The sequence below is a fragment of the Rhinatrema bivittatum genome, chromosome 15 (genome assembly GCF_901001135.1).
Source record: "Rhinatrema bivittatum chromosome 15, aRhiBiv1.1, whole genome shotgun sequence".
Taxonomy (NCBI): Eukaryota; Metazoa; Chordata; class Amphibia; order Gymnophiona; family Rhinatrematidae; genus Rhinatrema; species Rhinatrema bivittatum.
The window spans coordinates 74,777,819-74,795,348 of NC_042629.1; the positions used below are offsets into that span (position 1 = coordinate 74,777,819).

At 47.4% G+C, this 17,530-nt stretch overlaps 1 protein-coding gene across 1 annotated transcript in view; it reads left to right on the top strand.

The window, feature by feature from the left end:
• Nucleotides 1-4,138: 4,138 nt before the first annotated feature.
• The window catches only part of TMEM240 (transmembrane protein 240), a 41,876-nt gene continuing 28,484 nt past the window's right edge, over nucleotides 4,139-17,530 (top strand). Inside the window, exons 1-2 of the mRNA XM_029578929.1 lie at nucleotides 4,139-4,195; nucleotides 4,349-4,455. Coding sequence (XP_029434789.1) covers nucleotides 4,139-4,195; nucleotides 4,349-4,455 — 164 coding nt within the window. The remainder of the gene's footprint in view (nucleotides 4,196-4,348; nucleotides 4,456-17,530) is intronic.

The window sequence follows — 17,530 nt, forward strand, 5'->3', positions numbered from 1 at the left end:
TTTCCTTGCATGTCTTTCCTTTGTGGTTACATTTTATTTTATTTTTTTTATTTTTTAATTCTTATTTCTTGATGTTTCATTAAGTGTTTAGTATGATCTGTTTTTAATGGCTGGACTGTCTGAGGAGGCACCAAACCAATGTGGTTTTCAGGATGTCTGTACTGAATATGCATGGCACATTTGCATACAGTGAATGCCCTACCTGCACATCTTTCGTTGTCTGCATCCTGAAAGCAGATCTATTCATGGCTCTTGGGGATGAGTGGGCCATGCCTGCCAACCTATTTCTTTACATCAGTGCCTTTGTCCTACACACACAGGAATGGCTGTGCAAAGCTTGTTATGTGCTCCATTTCCATTGCAAGCTTTACATTGAGCTATCAGGGCCGGTATAAGAGTATTAGGTACTTTAGGACAAGGGGCCATCACAAATATGCATAAGCTCTATTTGCATGCACTGCCTCCATTATAAGCAAATAAAGCTCATATCTATTCATTGAGGAAGAACTGAAAAGCTGAGTCTGGAGCCACCTCTAGTCCAACCTTTATTTTGTGCCTGCAAGTCCTACAGCCTCTCTCATCTCTTCTCCCCATCCCACTTACCTTTGCCTTCTTGAAATACCTCTGCTGGGCTTCTAGCTCAGTCAGAACCTTCCTCAGCTGGTGATAGGATACCTTAAGCCTACCCTTGCAACAAGCTGCGGATTCACAGAGAAGCATAATGGCAGAATAAGACCATATGCTCCATTTAATCTGCTCATCTGTCCAATTTATCTAGCCCTTACAATTCCCATCACCCCCTCAGAGATCCCCTGGATTTATCCCAGGCTTTCTTGAATTCAGATTCAGTTTTTCTCATCACCACCTCCAACTGGGAGGCCATTCCATGCATCTACTCTAAAGAAATATTTCCTAAAATTACTACTCGGTCTATTCCCTTTTACCCTCATTCTAGAGCCTCCTTTCCATGGAAACTTTTGACACATTTAAATGTCTATCATATCTTGCATTTCAGGTATACATGTTTAGATCTTTAAGTCTCTCCCCATATGCTTTAGACTGAAGACCACTGCCCAGTTTAGCAGCCTCCCCCTCTGGACGACTCCATCCTGTTTCTATCCTTTTGAAGGTGGGGGTCTCCAGAATTGTACTCAGTAATCCCAGTGAGGTCTCACCAGGGACCTGTACAGGGGCAATATCTCCTCCCTTTCTCTGCTGACCAGTCCTCTCTCTATGCAGCCAAGCAGCTTTCTGGCTTTTGCTATCACTTTATCCACCTGTTTGTATCTAATCTTAAGGTGGCCAATCATCCCCAGATCCTGCTCTTCCTTTGTGCTCAGAAGAATTTTACCTTCAATACCATCATCACTCCCTTGGAATTTTGCATTTTTTAGCATTACATTTTAGCTGTCAGTCTCTAGACAGTTCCTTGAGCTTCACCAAATCCCTTTATGTTTTCAATACCTTCCTGGCTGTCTACTCTGTTGGAGATTTTGGTATCTACTAAAACACAAACATTTTCCAACAATCATTCAACTATGTTACTCATGAAAATGTTGAAAAGGACGAGTCCCGTATGCACAGCACTAGTTATGCCCCCTGAGAAAACTCAATTTACCACTCAGCCAGTTTCTATCCCAGTCAGACACTCTGGGTTCCATACCAAGAGCACGCAATTTATAAGTCGCTTGTGTGGAATCGTGTCAAAGGCCTTACTGAAATCCAAGTACACTACATCCAACTCTCTGGTCAATCAGAAAAACTGATCAGATCTGACAAGATTTACCTCTAATTAACCTTGCTACCTCTGCTCTTGCAATCCATTGGATTCCAGAAACTGCACTATCCTCTGTTTAGCAGCGATTCTATTAATTTGCTTATCACAGAGGTCAAACTAACCAGCCTATAACTTCCCAACTGCTGCTGCCTCCTAGCTCAGTTCAGTCACTAGGATGGTTCCTTTAGTGACTGAGTCATCCTTCTGATGCAACATCTTGGGCCTGAGCTGTACTCCAATCTGACCACTGCTTCTACCTCCCACTAAGGGGCTGCTGATTTATCATGCTAGTTACCACAGGCTCAAAGAATATTTCATCCATGGGATGTAAGTGGAGGTCTGTAGCAGCCAGTATTTGCACATGGCTGCCTGTAGAAAGAGTGACTGATATATTTCTCTTGATTATATCTGTTTTATCTGAGTGTCTTTCTGCTACAGCCCTGTGCCCAGTATGCTCTGACCACAGTGTAGGCAGGTTCTCTCCCTCTCCCCTACGGCATTGGTGCTCCAGGCAGCTGCCACATTTTAATCAGTTGAATTGTACCAGTATTGCGATTTGAGAAGGTTCTGGACTTCTTTGTATTTTCATTTTGTTTAATAAAGTGGCCTTCCTGATGAAGTTCAGTCATATTGCCAGGAACACAAAATTGTGGTCTGAATTTGATTTAAGCTCAGGAGATAAGTTGCAGTCCACTAGGGTGAAAATGATGAGAGAACACTAACTGGGCAGCCATAGGCAGGGCTGTAGCAAAGAGGATGACAAAATGTTTTAAAATGTGTTGGGACAAGAAACCTAAGGCTCAGTGACTGCTGAGGTGAGTGAGGGCTTGGACCCATGTTCTGCCAAGTTCTGGCCTGCAGACATGTTTTCAATGGGGACAAAAGGAGCAATATTCTTGTCGGGAAACAAGCACAGGGAACTAAAGTGATTTGTCTGCTACGCCAATGAGGTTCCCCCTATTGCCTGGATCATAACATAAGCTAGAGATATATCTAGGGCATGCATGGCAATGGGTGCCATGCCTGATGCATGCGCTACCAGCAGAGGGCAGGCGTTAGAGGCAAAGTCTCACCTCTCCTGTCCCACGGCAAGTCAATGCAGGACGGGCTCGGGAAGCGGTCCTGTCCCTTTCCCACGGATTTCACTCGCTGCCCGCGCAGGGAAAGCACGCCTTCTGAATTAAAGCAGTACAGTGTCTTTAATTGTTCACCGCTGTTTCCATAAAATAGACGCATACACTTCAATTGTGAGAGCCAGAATAGGCACAACAAATCCTACAGCAGGGCTTCAGACATGGGGAAGTGGAAGCTTTTCTGCAGGACTACGGGTCCGGAAGCAGCCTGGACTTTGCGTCCCTTTTCTAGACTGGGAAGTGGGGAGGGGGACGTGGCCAGCACCTCCCGATCCGGCCCAGTTCCGCAGCGGCTCAAGGAAGGCAATGTGACCCTGGGGCTGGAGGAGGCTCACCTCGGAGAGGGCCTGATCTCCCGGGATTTGCACATTTACCCATGGATTGTGCGCGGAATGTCAATGCCAGCTGCAATGTTACCAAAAAAAAAAAGAGAGGGCGTGCGGCTTCTTCTTATCGGGGAACGTTTTCTAATGCATTTTCACGACTACATCCACTCTCTCTCTCTCTCTCTCTCTCTCTCTATATTTATTTATTTTTGCTGGTGGCTGGGGCAGGTTTTAGGAAGTGATGGTTAACGATCCCAACTCGTGACGCGATCGGAAGCGAAAGCCTTAATGGTCAGGCAGTGCCCGCACCTCCTCCCTCCCCCTCTGCCTCTTTCCCTGCGAAACATCTTCAGCGGCTGCTTCTCTCCCCGCTACTTTCCAGCCTGCCCCTGGATCGCTGAATTATTTATCAGCATCGCCCCGGCTTGTGCATCAATTTCCCAGCTGCTGCAGCAAAAAAAAAAGAAAAGGCTGTTTGGGAAAGCAAAATACCAGAGGGGGGGAGGGGAGGGGAGGGGGGTGGGGGGGCCGCTGGCAATGTGGCGCACCTCTCCGGCTGAAAATCAAAAAGAAGAAGGCTTTTCTACCTGTCACTCTGATCCTGGAGGAGGGGGGGTGGGGGTAGCGAGCCGGCCATTCCCAGGACAAGGCAAATCACAAAATCGGGCACCGGATTCTCCAGGAGATGAGAAGCTGCAGCCAGGGCGCCCGGTGATCCTCTCCCCAGCCTGGAGGATTGCAGTTTGGGGGGGAGGGGGGAGGGACGGGGGTGACCACTGGTGACCTTTGCAGCGAGCAGAGGCAGAAAGCAGCAAGGGGGCAGCGCCTGGATTTTTTTTTTTTTTTTTGTCTTTGGGGAGGGAGGGAGGGAAGAGGCGAGGAGCGGTGCGGGTTGCGAATTGATGCCCATGAGCGCAAACACCATGATCTTTATGGTACTCGGGGCGTCTGTTGTTCTGGTAAGGGCTCTCTGCCTGCTTGCCCATGAATGCTTGTGCTGTGCTGCATGCCTGCATGTGCACCATTCCCACCTAAAACACTGACAAACTAGAGTCAATGTTTTATTCCATCATCTAGAGCTGACCAGATGCCTTGGTTATGGGCTCTTACAGGCAATAGCTTGCTTGATGGACATGAACGCGCTCCTGGACCGCTTCCACAATTACATCTTACCGCATCTGAGAGGGGAGGACCGCGTTTGCCACTGCAACTGTGGGAGGTAAGTTCCGCTTTTTTCTGTTCTGGGGGGGGGAGGGGGGGGCCTCCCCAGCTGGGATTTGGGTGCCAGCCCTCCCTCCTGAGACCGGGTAGGGCTGCATAGCGGTTTTGTCCTTTAAGGAGTCAGGCGCTGAATCGGGTCCCTCCCCCACTTCTCTGCTGATCCGAGCCCCAGCTCCGGTGCCCTTCGGATCGCAGGAGGCCAGGCGGCCACTACTTCCTTTCCTACCCAATCAAAACCTGGAGGTGGCCCTTTTGGGCGACCTGACTCGGGGAGGGGAGTTGGTGAAAGCGGCTTCCAGGGCTTTCCTGCTCTCCTTTATGTTACGGGTAAACGCTTGCAGGTTTCCTCTGCTCTCCCCTGGCTTTTCTGTTTGGCTTCCCTAAGACGAATAATAGAAAAGTGTCCCTTCGCCCCATCTCTGGAGCAGCCTTACCTCAGCTCCTGGGAGAATGAGATCAGAGCAAGAGTTGGCACTGAGTCAGGAGACAGGGAATTTGGGTGGCTTTACAGGGGACTGGGGGCGGGGGGGTTATCACGCTGACCTCTTTACCAGGCAGGTCTCCCACTGAAACCCGTTGGTAAAGTGGCCCCTGTTTTGCACCCTGAAGAACTGCTGAAAGCCGCGCATTTAGCACATCTGCCCTGGACATGAATGAGAGCAGCGCTCTGTGCACAGTTCAGCACAGAACTTCACATGGCTCAGTCCTTCCTTTCATCACTGAGGCGCTGGGGTTCAAAGGCTCCACCAAAGCAAATGGAGAAAACATGCAAACTAGGAGCATAGCAGGAAGTTTAAAAAAAGACACAGTAAGATGGGTGCTCATTTTATTCCAGAAGACTGATGAGACTGAAGGGCCAGGGGAATACAATACAGACTTTCAAATACCTGAAGGGTATAAGTGATGCATGGGAACTGAGCCTTTTCCAATGGAAGGAAAGCTGTAGAACTAGGGGTCATAATAAGAAGCTGCAAGGGGGCAGAATCAGGAATAACGTCGGGGTGCTAGATGCATGGAATGCCCTCCTGGACGAGGAGGTGAAGAGGAGAACTGTAATGGTATTCAAAAGAGCTTGGGATAATCACAAGGGATCCCTAGTGGCTAAAGCATGGCAGTAAAGATAAGGGGTAACCTGCACGGAGCAGCAGTTACTGCTCTTAACAGAAACATGGGGGTAACCTGCATGGAGCGGCAGTTACTGCCCTTAACAGAAACATGGGGGTAACCTGCATGGAGCAGCAGTTACTGCCCTTAACAGAAACATGGGGGATAACCTGCACAGAGCGGCAGTTACTACCCTTAACAGAAACATGGGGGTAACCTGCACGGAGTGGCAGTTACTACCCTTAACAGAACCATGGGGGTAACCTGCACGGAGCAGCAGTTACTACCCTTAACAGAAAGATGGGGGTAACCTGCACGGAGCAGCAGTTACTACCCTTAACAGAAACATGGGGGTAACCTCAGGGCCGGTGCAAGGGGATTTGGCGCCCTAGGCGAGCCTTCTTCCTTGCGCCCCCCCCCCCCCCCCGGTCTCGGCCCCGACTCCTACCTCATTCTCAATCACGCCCGCTGACTGGGGTTTTCTGGGTCGCGAGCAGATTGGGCACTGCTTGCGGCCCGCCAAATCTCCACTCCTCTTTGCCACCACTTGCGGCCCCATATGGCTCGCACCCAGTGGCGCACCAAGGGTCTCCAGCGCCCAGGGGCCAATGCATTTGTGCGCCACAGAAAATCAGTGGCATCTCTAGACAGAAGAATTTGTTTTGGGTGGGGGGGGAGCTAAAATGACATTTCTTCATCACACCCACCTCTATAGCATGGATCCTGCTTTAAAATTGGTTATAAAAAAAGTGTTGTTAAAAAAGTCCAAAGGGTCCTCTGCATTATTTTAAAAAGCTGGCCAGTTTCACACTTCTAGTAAAACTACTATAAAATTATTTGATAGCCTCATTCAACTAATTCTATATGATTATGAGAATGAAGTCTGGAATATATAGGAAGGGACAGAATATCAATATAAATCCTGCACTTCCAGTTCTGTAACTCTGTGCATCCACTGAAATTCCCCCAAACAATGGAGCTTGGATGTTTCCCTTACAGCTCATCATACTAAAAGATATTTTCAAATTCTGGTGTCACCTCACAGTAACAGCAGCACAAACACCTTCCACTGCCAGACACATTGTGAACTAACATAAAGCACTGCAAAAGAGACACTCAAAATCTATACTGCAATCCCATCATAACATAACAGTAATAACACCAAGGATTCAAACAATAATAAACCTGTGAAAAAGCAAGGGTAAATATTACACTGGGTCCTGGGATAACAATACACCACCTACTGAGGAAACAAAACAAACCCGATTGCTATAGATCCCTATACAGACACTACATGCTAGCAGAATCTCTCATCGTGGTCACACACACAGAGCAGAGACAGACCCTCACCAAATACAGAATACAAAATAAAGGAGCACAAATTAGACAAAAACTGGAATGGAAACCCCAAGAAGCCAGACTCTGTGTATTAATAATGGAAAAACAGAACCACCATTCCTCATAAAACAAATAAAATCAAGAAACAAAGCATCAGTTATAATAGTAAAACCATACTAATAAAATATTTTAAAACTACTGATAAATAGAATTTCTATTAATTAAAATCATATACATTTTTTACAATTTCCCAAACACCAATAAAATATTTCAAAACAGTACATATATCAAATAACACACAATAATTAAAATTAATAAGGATTTTAAAAAGCCCCTGCTGTCCATACATGGGAGCTCTTGATTTCCAGTCACCCTGATATTGTCGAGGATTAGGAGGTTATCCTCTCTCTCTCACACATACTCACATGTCCATTCTCTCTCACACATACACTGTCACATACATACACATTCATGCTCTTATACCCAACCATAACCTCTCGCTCTCACAGACACTGACACACTCAGGCTCTAAGGCACTCTCTCCCCCTCCACACACACCCCCACACAAACTCTTACTCCCCTGGATTTTCTCATACACACTCATGCTCTCACTCTCACTGGCTCCCTCACATACACACAAACACACACTCCCAGGCAAGCTCCCACTCGTTCTCACACACACACACACACACACAGGCAAGCTCCTAGTCATTCTCACACTGAACCCCAGGCAGGCTCCCATTCATTTTCACACCACTCCCTCCCCATCCCCCAGGCATGCACACATTCATTCTCACACACACAGACCCCCAGGCAGGCACCAATTTATTCTCACACACACCCATACACCACAAACAGGCAGGCACCTATTCTCACACATACAAACCCCAGGAAGACACCCATACATTCTCATTCACAGACACACCCTCAGGCAGGCACCCATGCATTCACACACATACACCCCCAGGCAGACTCCCATTCATACACATGCACACACTAAAGGCAGAGACCCCCTCTCTTTCTTTTGCCAGCAACCTCAGAGCCTCTCTCATTCTTCTGCTGCCACTGTCACTGCCGCTGTATGGCTATTGCGGAGGTGCTGATTGCTGCTATTGGCACTGAAGCCCATTCTGCTGCCTCCTCTGTGCAGGCCCCATGGGCTTCCAGTTCCTCTATGCTGATCTCGTACATTGTGAGATCCGCATAGAGAAAGTGCTACTCTTGCACATTCCCAAAGATTACATGTTCCAATCAGTAAAAAGTAATTTATTTCTTTTTACATTTGCTGTCTGATCTTAGTTTTCTAATCGGTTGGTCACAGGCTTTTTTTTTTCCACCTTCCCTTTCTTATTTTTTTGCCAATTCCTTTTATAACATATTTATTTTCTCTCCATCTGTCTGCTTCCCTCAAACACACGGTCAGGTTCTCATTCTCACATGCTTTCTCTCTCTCTCACATACACAGGCACTCATTCTCACATGCTGTCCCTCATACAATCATTTATACACAGTCTCTCTCTTGCACATGCTGTCTAACTCTCACTCCCACATGCTGTCTTGCTCAAGCACAGGTTCTCACTGTCACATGCTCTCTCTCATACAATCATTCTACACACAGGCTCTCACTGTCACATGCTGACTCACACACACAGGCTCTCTCTCACTCCCACATGCTGTCCTGCTCAAGCACAGGCTCTCACTGTCACATGCTCTCTCTCATACAATCATTCCTACACACGGGCTCTCACTGTCACATGCTGACTCACTCACACACACACACACACACACACACACACACACACACACACACACAGGCTCTCTCTCACTCCCACATGCTGTCTTGCTCAAGCACAGGCTCTCACTAGCACATGCTGTCTCTCACACACACAAAGGCTCTCCCATGCTGTCTCTGCAAACATTCAGGTCTTCACTCCCACACACACACACAGTCTCTCAACTCATCTCATACACGCACACATACACACTGTACAAACCCTCAGTCTCTCTCTCTCACCTCTGGGCCTCCTCTTCACGGGCCACTGCAGGATGGGCTCTGCAGCGGCCCCGGTCTTCTCGAGCCGCGCTGATCCTCTTCTGAACGTTGTAGATGCTCCTCCTCCTTCCGGCACGCGGCTGATGCTCCTCCTCTTTCCTGCCCGCGCGGCTCCGGCAACATTTTTCTTCCGGGGCCGCGCGGGCAGGAAGGAGGAGAAGTTCCTGCATTGGCTGATGCTCCTCCTCCTCCTTCCTGCCCGCGCGGCTCCGGCAACATTTTTCTTTCGGGGCCGCGCGGGCAGGAAGGAGGAGAAGTTCCTGCATTGGCTGATACTCCTCCTCCTTGCTTCTCCTCCTTCCTGCCCGCGCGGCTCCGGCAACATTTTTCTTCCGGGGCCGCGCGGGCAGGAAGGAGGAGAAGTTCCTGCATTGGCTGATGCTCCTCCTCCTCCTTCCTGCCCGCGCGGCTCCGGCAACATTTTTCTTTCGGGGCCGCGCGGGCAGGAAGGAGGAGAAGTTCCTGCATTGGCTGATACTCCTCCTCCTTGCTTCTCCTCCTTCCTGCCCGCGCGGCTCCGGCAACATTTTTCTTCCGGGGCCGCGCGGGCAGGAAGGAGGAGGAGCACCAGCATGTTTAGACGCGACTGTACCGCGGCCCTGCGATCTTCTTGCTGTGTGTATCTGCCATTGGGATGACGTCCACCGGCGGCCATTGGCCGTCAGCGGCTCGGCGCCCCCTAATGCTCAGCGCCCTAGGCGATCGCCTAGTTCGCCTAGTGCTTCCGCCGGCCCTGGGTAACCTGCATGGAGCAGCAGTTACTGCCCTTAACAGAAACATGGGGGTAACCTGCACGGAGCAGCAGTTACTGCCCTTAACAGAAACATGGGGGTAACCTGCATGGAGCAGCAGTTACTACCCTTAACAGAAACATGGGGGTAACCTGCACGGAGCGGCAGTTACTACCCTTAACAGAAGGCACGGGGGTAACCTGCATGGAGCGGCAGTTACTACCCTTAACAGAAACATGGGGGTAACCTGCATGGAGCAGCAGTTACTACCCTTAACAGAAACATGGGGGTAACCTGCATGGAGCAGCAGTTACTACCCTTAACAGAAACATGGGGGTAACCTGCATGGAGCAGCAGTTACTGCCCTTAACAGAAACATGGGGGTAACCTGCACGGAGCGGCAGTTACTACCCTTAACAGAAACATGGGGGTAACCTGCACGGAGTGGCAGTTACTGCCCTTAACAGAAAGATGGGGGTAACCTGCACGGAGCGGCAGTTACTGCCCTTAACAGAAACATGGGGGTAACCTGCACGGAGCGGCAGTTACTGCCCTTAACAGAACCATGGGGGTAACCTGCACGGAGCGGCAGTTACTACCCTTAACAGAACCATAGGGGTAACCTGCACGGAGCAGCAGTTACTACCCTTAACAGAAACATGGGGGTAACCTGCACGGAGCGGCAGTTACTGCCCTTAACAGAAAGATGGGGGTAACCTGCACGGAGCGGCAGTTACTGCCCTTAACAGAAACATGGGGGTAACCTGCATGGAGCAGCAGTTACTGCCCTTAACAGAACCATGGGGGTAACCTGCACGGAGCAGCAGTTACTACCCTTAACAGAAACATGGGGGTAACCTGCACGGAGTGGCAGTTACTACCCTTAACAGAACCATGGGGGTAACCTGCACGGAGCAGCAGTTACTACCCTTAACAGAAAGATGGGGGTAACCTGCACGGAGCAGCAGTTACTACCCTTAACAGAAACATGGGGGTAACCTGCATGGAGCAGCAGTTACTGCCCTTAACAGAACCATGGGGGTAACCTGCACGGAGCAGCAGTTACTACCCTTAACAGAAACATGGGGGTAACCTGCACGGAGTGGCAGTTACTACCCTTAACAGAACCATGGGGGTAACCTGCATGGAGCAGCAGTTACTACCCTTAACAGAAAGATGGGGGTAACCTGCACGGAGCAGCAGTTACTACTCTTAACAGAAACATGGGGGTAACCCGCACGGAGCGGCAGTTACTGCCCTTAACAGAAACATGGAGGTAACCTGCACAGAGCGGCAGTTACTGCCCTTAACAGAAACATGGGGGTAACCTGCATGGAGCAGCAGTTACTGCCCTTAACAGAAACATGGGGGTAACCTGCACGGAGCGGCAGTTACTACCCTTAACAGAAAGATGGGGGTAACCTGCACGGAGTGGCAGTTACTGCCCTTAACAGAAAGATGGGGGTAACCTGCACGGAGCGGCAGTTACTGCCCTTAACAGAAACATGGGGGTAACCTGCATGGAGCAGCAGTTACTGCCCTTAACAGAAACATGGGGGTAACCTGCATGGAGCAGCAGTTACTACCCTTAACAGAAACATGGGGGTAACCTGCACGGAGTGGCAGTTACTACCCTTAACAGAAGGCACGGGGGTAACCTGCATGGAGCGGCAGTTACTACCCTTAACAGAAACATGGGGGTAACCTGCATGGAGCAGCAGTTACTACCCTTAACAGAAACATGGGGGTAACCTGCATGGAGCAGCAGTTTCTACCCTTAACAGAAACATGGGGGTAACCTGCATGGAGCAGCAGTTACTGCCCTTAACAGAAACATGGGGGTAACCTGCACGGAGCGGCAGTTACTACCCTTAACAGAAACATGGGGGTAACCTGCACGGAGTGGCAGTTACTGCCCTTAACAGAAAGATGGGGGTAACCTGCACGGAGCGGCAGTTACTGCCCTTAACAGAAACATGGGGGTAACCTGCACGGAGCAGCAGTTACTGCCCTTAACAGAACCATGGGGGTAACCTGCACGGAGCGGCAGTTACTACCCTTAACAGAACCATGGGGGTAACCTGCACGGAGCAGCAGTTACTACCCTTAACAGAAACATGGGGGTAACCTGCACGGAGTGGCAGTTACTGCCCTTAACAGAAAGATGGGGGTAACCTGCACGGAGCAGCAGTTACTGCCCTTAACAGAAACATGGGGGTAACCTGCATGGAGCAGCAGTTACTGCCCTTAACAGAACCATGGGGGTAACCTGCACGGAGCGGCAGTTACTGCCCTTAACAGAACCATGGGGGTAACCTGCACGGAGCAGCAGTTACTACCCTTAACAGAAACATGGGGGTAACCTGCACGGAGCGGCAGTTACTACCCTTAACAGAACCATGGGGGTAACCTGCATGGAGCAGCAGTTACTACCCTTAACAGAAAGATGGGGGTAACCTGCACGGAGCAGCAGATACTACCCTTAACAGAAACATGGGGGTAACCTGCATGGAGCAGCAGTTACTGCCCTTAACAGAACCATGGGGGTAACCTGCACGGAGCGGCAGTTACTACCCTTAACAGAACCATGGGGGTAACCTGCACGGAGCGGCAGTTACTACCCTTAACAGAAACATGGGGGTAACCTGCACGGAGCAGCAATTACTGCCCTTAACAGAAACATGGGGGTAACCTGCACGGAGCAGCAGTTACTGCCCTTAACAGAAACATGGGGGTAACCTGCACGGAGCGGCAGTTACTACCCTTAACAGAAACATGGGGGTAACCTGCACGGAGAGGCAGTTACTACCCTTAACAGAAACATGGGGGTAACCTGCACGGAGCGGCAGTTACTGCCCTTAACAGAAACATGGGGGTAACCTGCATGGAGCGGCAGTTACTGCCCTTAACAGAAACATGGGGGTAACCTGCACGGAGCGGCAGTTACTACCCTTAACAGAAATATGGGGGTAATCTGCACGGAGCGGTAGCTACTACCTTTGACAGAATAAAAAATAAATGAAAAGAATAAATAAATAAAGCTTGTTGAGCAGATTGGACGGACCACTTGGGACTTTTTCTGCTATTTACTAAGTTTACTATGATAGGGAATACATATTATGACAGAAAGGAAGGAGAGCAAGGAAGCAGACCAAAACAGGAATCAATACAGCTAATTAATCATTTTTTCTTTTTAATGTATATTTTAATTTTTACTATAAAGTACATAACAGTTGTACAAATACAAGCTAAATAAAAACCATAGAAAAATTCCATATCATTAGCTTTTGGTTTTCTATACTTTAAGATATTATGTTACTGATCAAGTATCACTGACATTAACAGACCTTTTCTGGATGTAAATAAATATGAAGGGGTCCATATTCAGCTGCTGTGTGGCTGTACTAGTTAGCCGGTTATACATAAGCTGCTAACTAGCAGGTTGCACCACTGAATATATCCAGCAATCTTATCATTTAGAACTGTCCTATGGCCTGGCCAGAGTTAGCCACAGAAGGTAACTGGCTAACTCTGAATATTGGCGTTAGCTGCTTAACTTATGCGGCTAACTCCGCTCCTATCTAGAACGCCGCCTGCCCGCCTCAGGAATGTCCCTGTCTTATCCAGCTAAATTCTAGCCGGGTAAGCCATTTATACAGATAACTATCATGTTATCTGTCTAAATGGTTTTAAATATGGACCTCCAAATATTTTTGGCTCCAACATACACACACTCTTCCTGTAGGACTAACACAGTAATGTAGAAGCGGCTGCAGATAAGGACCCAGTCTACCCAAATGTTCCCATCTATGTTGTTCTATCTAAGGCTATCTCCCATCTGTCAGCCATACAAATTTTACCACCTGCAGGCTATCGCTCCCTTCCAAGTCGGTTAGCTTTATTGTCTTTCGTCTTGGTCCTTTATCATTCTGGGACGACGAGCATCTAATCTCCCACACTTAAACCAACACCCAGGCCCTCAAACCCCATGTCTTTTATCCCTTGTTCCTTAACACATCACTTTATATCTATTCCAAGCATGCCACAGTATTGGTTTCCACCACTCCTGCTGATAGGCCACTCCAGGCATCTGTCATGCTTTCATGTTTCCTTCCTTCTAACTTCATATCCTGACCCCTTATCCTGAATTTCTTGCTCCATGAAAAATTACTACTTTTTCTATTTTATTGCAGCCTCCACATTACATCCCCCCCTTCCCTATGAATTAAACAAAAATAAGAATCAACACAGAAGTCATAGATGTGATTGAGTTACTCCACTAGAAGCAGAAGGCCTCACATTCTAGATAGCATCACTTCAAGTTTCATGCATTTCCTACTCACATGCATGAGAACTTTCCCTCCTCTTACATCCCTGCAGTGCATTCATCAACTTTCAAAATGTGAATAGTTTGATGTCCCTCCCCAGGTACTTAACTTCAAACCAAATCTGGTGCAACTAAATCTATCCAGTCCAAAGATAAAAGGGGAGAGCCAACTTCATCCCCACACACATTCAGTATGATCTCATAAGCCTTCTATTTATTTGTACATTAAAAATACTTATATTCTACCTATAACAGACCTGCTGTGCTAGGCGGATCACATACAAAATAAAATGTCAAAACAAGTACCAGTACAATAAAACAAACACAGACACAGTAAAACATCCATAAAACATTGAACCAAACTGAAAAAAAGATCTAGGCCATTGCACAGAAATGAAGATAAATGCAGTAACTGAATTCCCCTTTTACCTCTAGTTAAGACTGTGGAGTTTGGGAGGTGGTGTGAAAGAAGTTTACAGTGCTGCTGCTCGTGCTGTACCTAGTGGGGGGAAGTGTGTGTTTGTATGCTGCTTGTGCTGTATCTGGTGGCGCACTGTGTGTGTATAGTTTGCACTGCTGCTGCTTGTGCTGTGCCTGGTGGTGCAGTGTGTCTATGTGTGCAGCTTGTACTGCTGCTTGTGCTGTTCCTGATGGAGCACTATGGTGAGTGTGTGTAGCTTGTACTGCTGCTGCTTGAACTGTATTTGTTCTAAAGTGCGTGGGTGTAGCTTGCACTGCTGCTTGTGCTGTACTTGTTCTACGATGTGTGGTAGCTTGCACTGCTGCCATTTGTGCTGTACCTGTTTTATGGTATATGTGTAGCTTGCACTGCTGCTGCTCGTACTGTACCTGGTGGGGCACTGTGAGAGAGAGCGTGTGTGTGTTTGTGTGTGTATGTGTAGCTTCTATTGCTGCTGCTCTGCTGTACCTGTTCTGTGGTGGGAAGTGTATGTGTGTAAAAGAAGCTTGCACTTCTGTGGCTTATATGCAGATAAGAGTTGCCATACTGAGACCAAAGGTCCATCAAGTCCAGGATCCTGTTGTCAAAGTGGACCTGACAGGATCCCAAATAGTAGAGAGATCCCATGCTGCTAACACTCAAGGATAAACAGTGGTTTTCCCCAAGTCTACCTGGTTAATAATGATTTATGAACTTTTTCTCCAAGAATTTGTCCAAACCTTTTTTTAAACCAGTTACACTAACTGTCTTTACCACATCTTCTGGTAATGAATACGAAAGCTTAATTGTGTATCGATTGAAAAAATATTTTCTCCATTTTGTTTTAAATGTGCTACTTAGTAACTTCATGGAGTGTCCTCTAGTTTTTTTATTTTTATTTTTTGAAATGTAAACAACCAATTTGCATTACCCATTCCAGTATACTCATGATTTTAAACACCTCTATCATATCCCCCCTCAGCCATCTCTTCTCCAAGCTGAACAGCCCCAACCTCTTCAGCCTTTCCTCATAGGGGAGCCCTTTATCATTTTGGTCACCCTTCTCTGTACCTTTTCTAGTTCTGCTATATCTTTTTTGAGATGTGGTTTCCAGAATTATACATGGTACTTCACAGAGGTATTATGATATTCTCTGTTTTATTCACCATTCCTTTCCTAATAATTCCTATTATTTTGTTTACTTTTTGGACTGCTGCCACACACTGAGCTGAGGATTTCAATATATTGACCACGATGATCCCCAGATCCTTTTCCTAGGAGGTAATTCCTAATATGAACCCTAACATCGTGTAACCACAGTGTGGGTTATTTTTCCCTATATGCATCACCTTGCACTTGTCCACATTAAATTTCATCTGCCATTTGGAAGCCCAATCTTCCAGTCTCTCAGTCTTGCAAGGTCCTCCTACAATTTCTCACAACCTGCTTGTGATTTAACAACTTGGAATACTTTTATATCATCTTCATATTTTGTCACTTCACTTGTTGTACCCTTTCCAGATCATTTATAAATATATCTATGTGTGTGTATATGTATATTGTGGATGCATGGAAGGAACTGTAAAGCTGAGTAGAAAGTGTGGATGGGCAGACAGAAAGGGCTGTATGGTCTTCATCTGCTATCATGTTCTATGTTTCTTCCTATTTGTAAGGGGGCTTTGAAAAGGTTTTCTGTGAAGCCAGACTAGTTTGGTGGTGGTTAAGAAATAAAAATAATTACAACACAATGAGATTGCACTGATCAGATTGTAGGAATAGCCAAGGCTGCTGAAATGCTAAAATTATGCTAATATCAGGAACTGAATAGCATGTTTTAGGTGGACTTTCAGCTGGCAGTCTCTGTGCATGGAGAATATTCTTGGAGGCAGGTGCCTTTGTGCACCTACACCATGAGTAACTCACTCTGTTCTCTCTAGGGTACCGAAGCCACTGGCAGCTTCTTGGGCTGCAGCAGGGCACTTTCAGTTGAAGAAATTGGACTGTTAGGAGAACTTGCAAGGAAAGATTAAACATAATGTTCTAGTAGCCTTCAGCTCTGGTTTGGGCTAGATTTTTTTCTATGCACAAAGGGGGGTACTTTTCAAAAACATTTACACACTTAAAACTGGGTTTTACATGTATAAGTAGGTTTATGAAAATTGCCTCAATAGATGCCATTGGATTGTCAATAGATTTTACTGCACTGACAGGCCGATACAGAAAGAAATGTGGGAGAGCGGGTGAGCACCTGCTCTCCTGGCACGCACACAGGCCAGTATTCTGTGCGTGCGATCCAGAAAATAAAAATATGCTAATTAGGGCCCGCGGTAAAAGGAGGCGCCAGGGACACTAGCGCGTCCCCAGCACCTCTTTTTGGACAGCAGCGGTGGCTGTCAGCAGGTTTGACAGCCGACGCTCAATTTTGCCGGCGTCAGTTCTTGGACCCGCTGACAGCCACGGGCTCGGAAACCGGACGCCGGCAAAATTGAGCGTCCAGTTTTCAACCCGCGAGCCGCAGGCTGATTTTACTGCTTTTCTGCTTTTCTGTGCACTTTCCCGGCGCCAGCAGAAATTAACGCCTACCTTTGGGTAGGTGCTAATTTCTGAAAGTAAAATGTGCAGCTTGGCTGCACATTTTACTTAGTGAATCGCACGGGAATAACTAATAGGGCCATCAACATGCATTTGCATGTTGCGGGCGCTATTAGTTTCGGGGGGGTTGTATGCGCATTTTTGACTTGCTGTTACCCCTTACTGAATAAGGGGTAAAGTTAACGCATCAAAAACGCACGTCTAACCGCGGGTTAACAGTGCGCTCTGCCAGAGCGCACTGTACTGTATTGGCCTGTAAATGTATTTAATGCAGGTAAATAGCTTTTGAAAATTGCTATGATAGTATGTGATATTTACATACTAACTCCTTTGAAAATTCACTTGTAAGTGTGAAAACACACAAATACCCTTATTAAAACACTCATGGCTTTCATCTTCTGCTGACTGCTGGCACTTAAATGGTCAGAAGTCTGAATCCTGTAGAAAGAAACTATCATCCAAAGTGTGAGTAGTATAAACAAACTCACA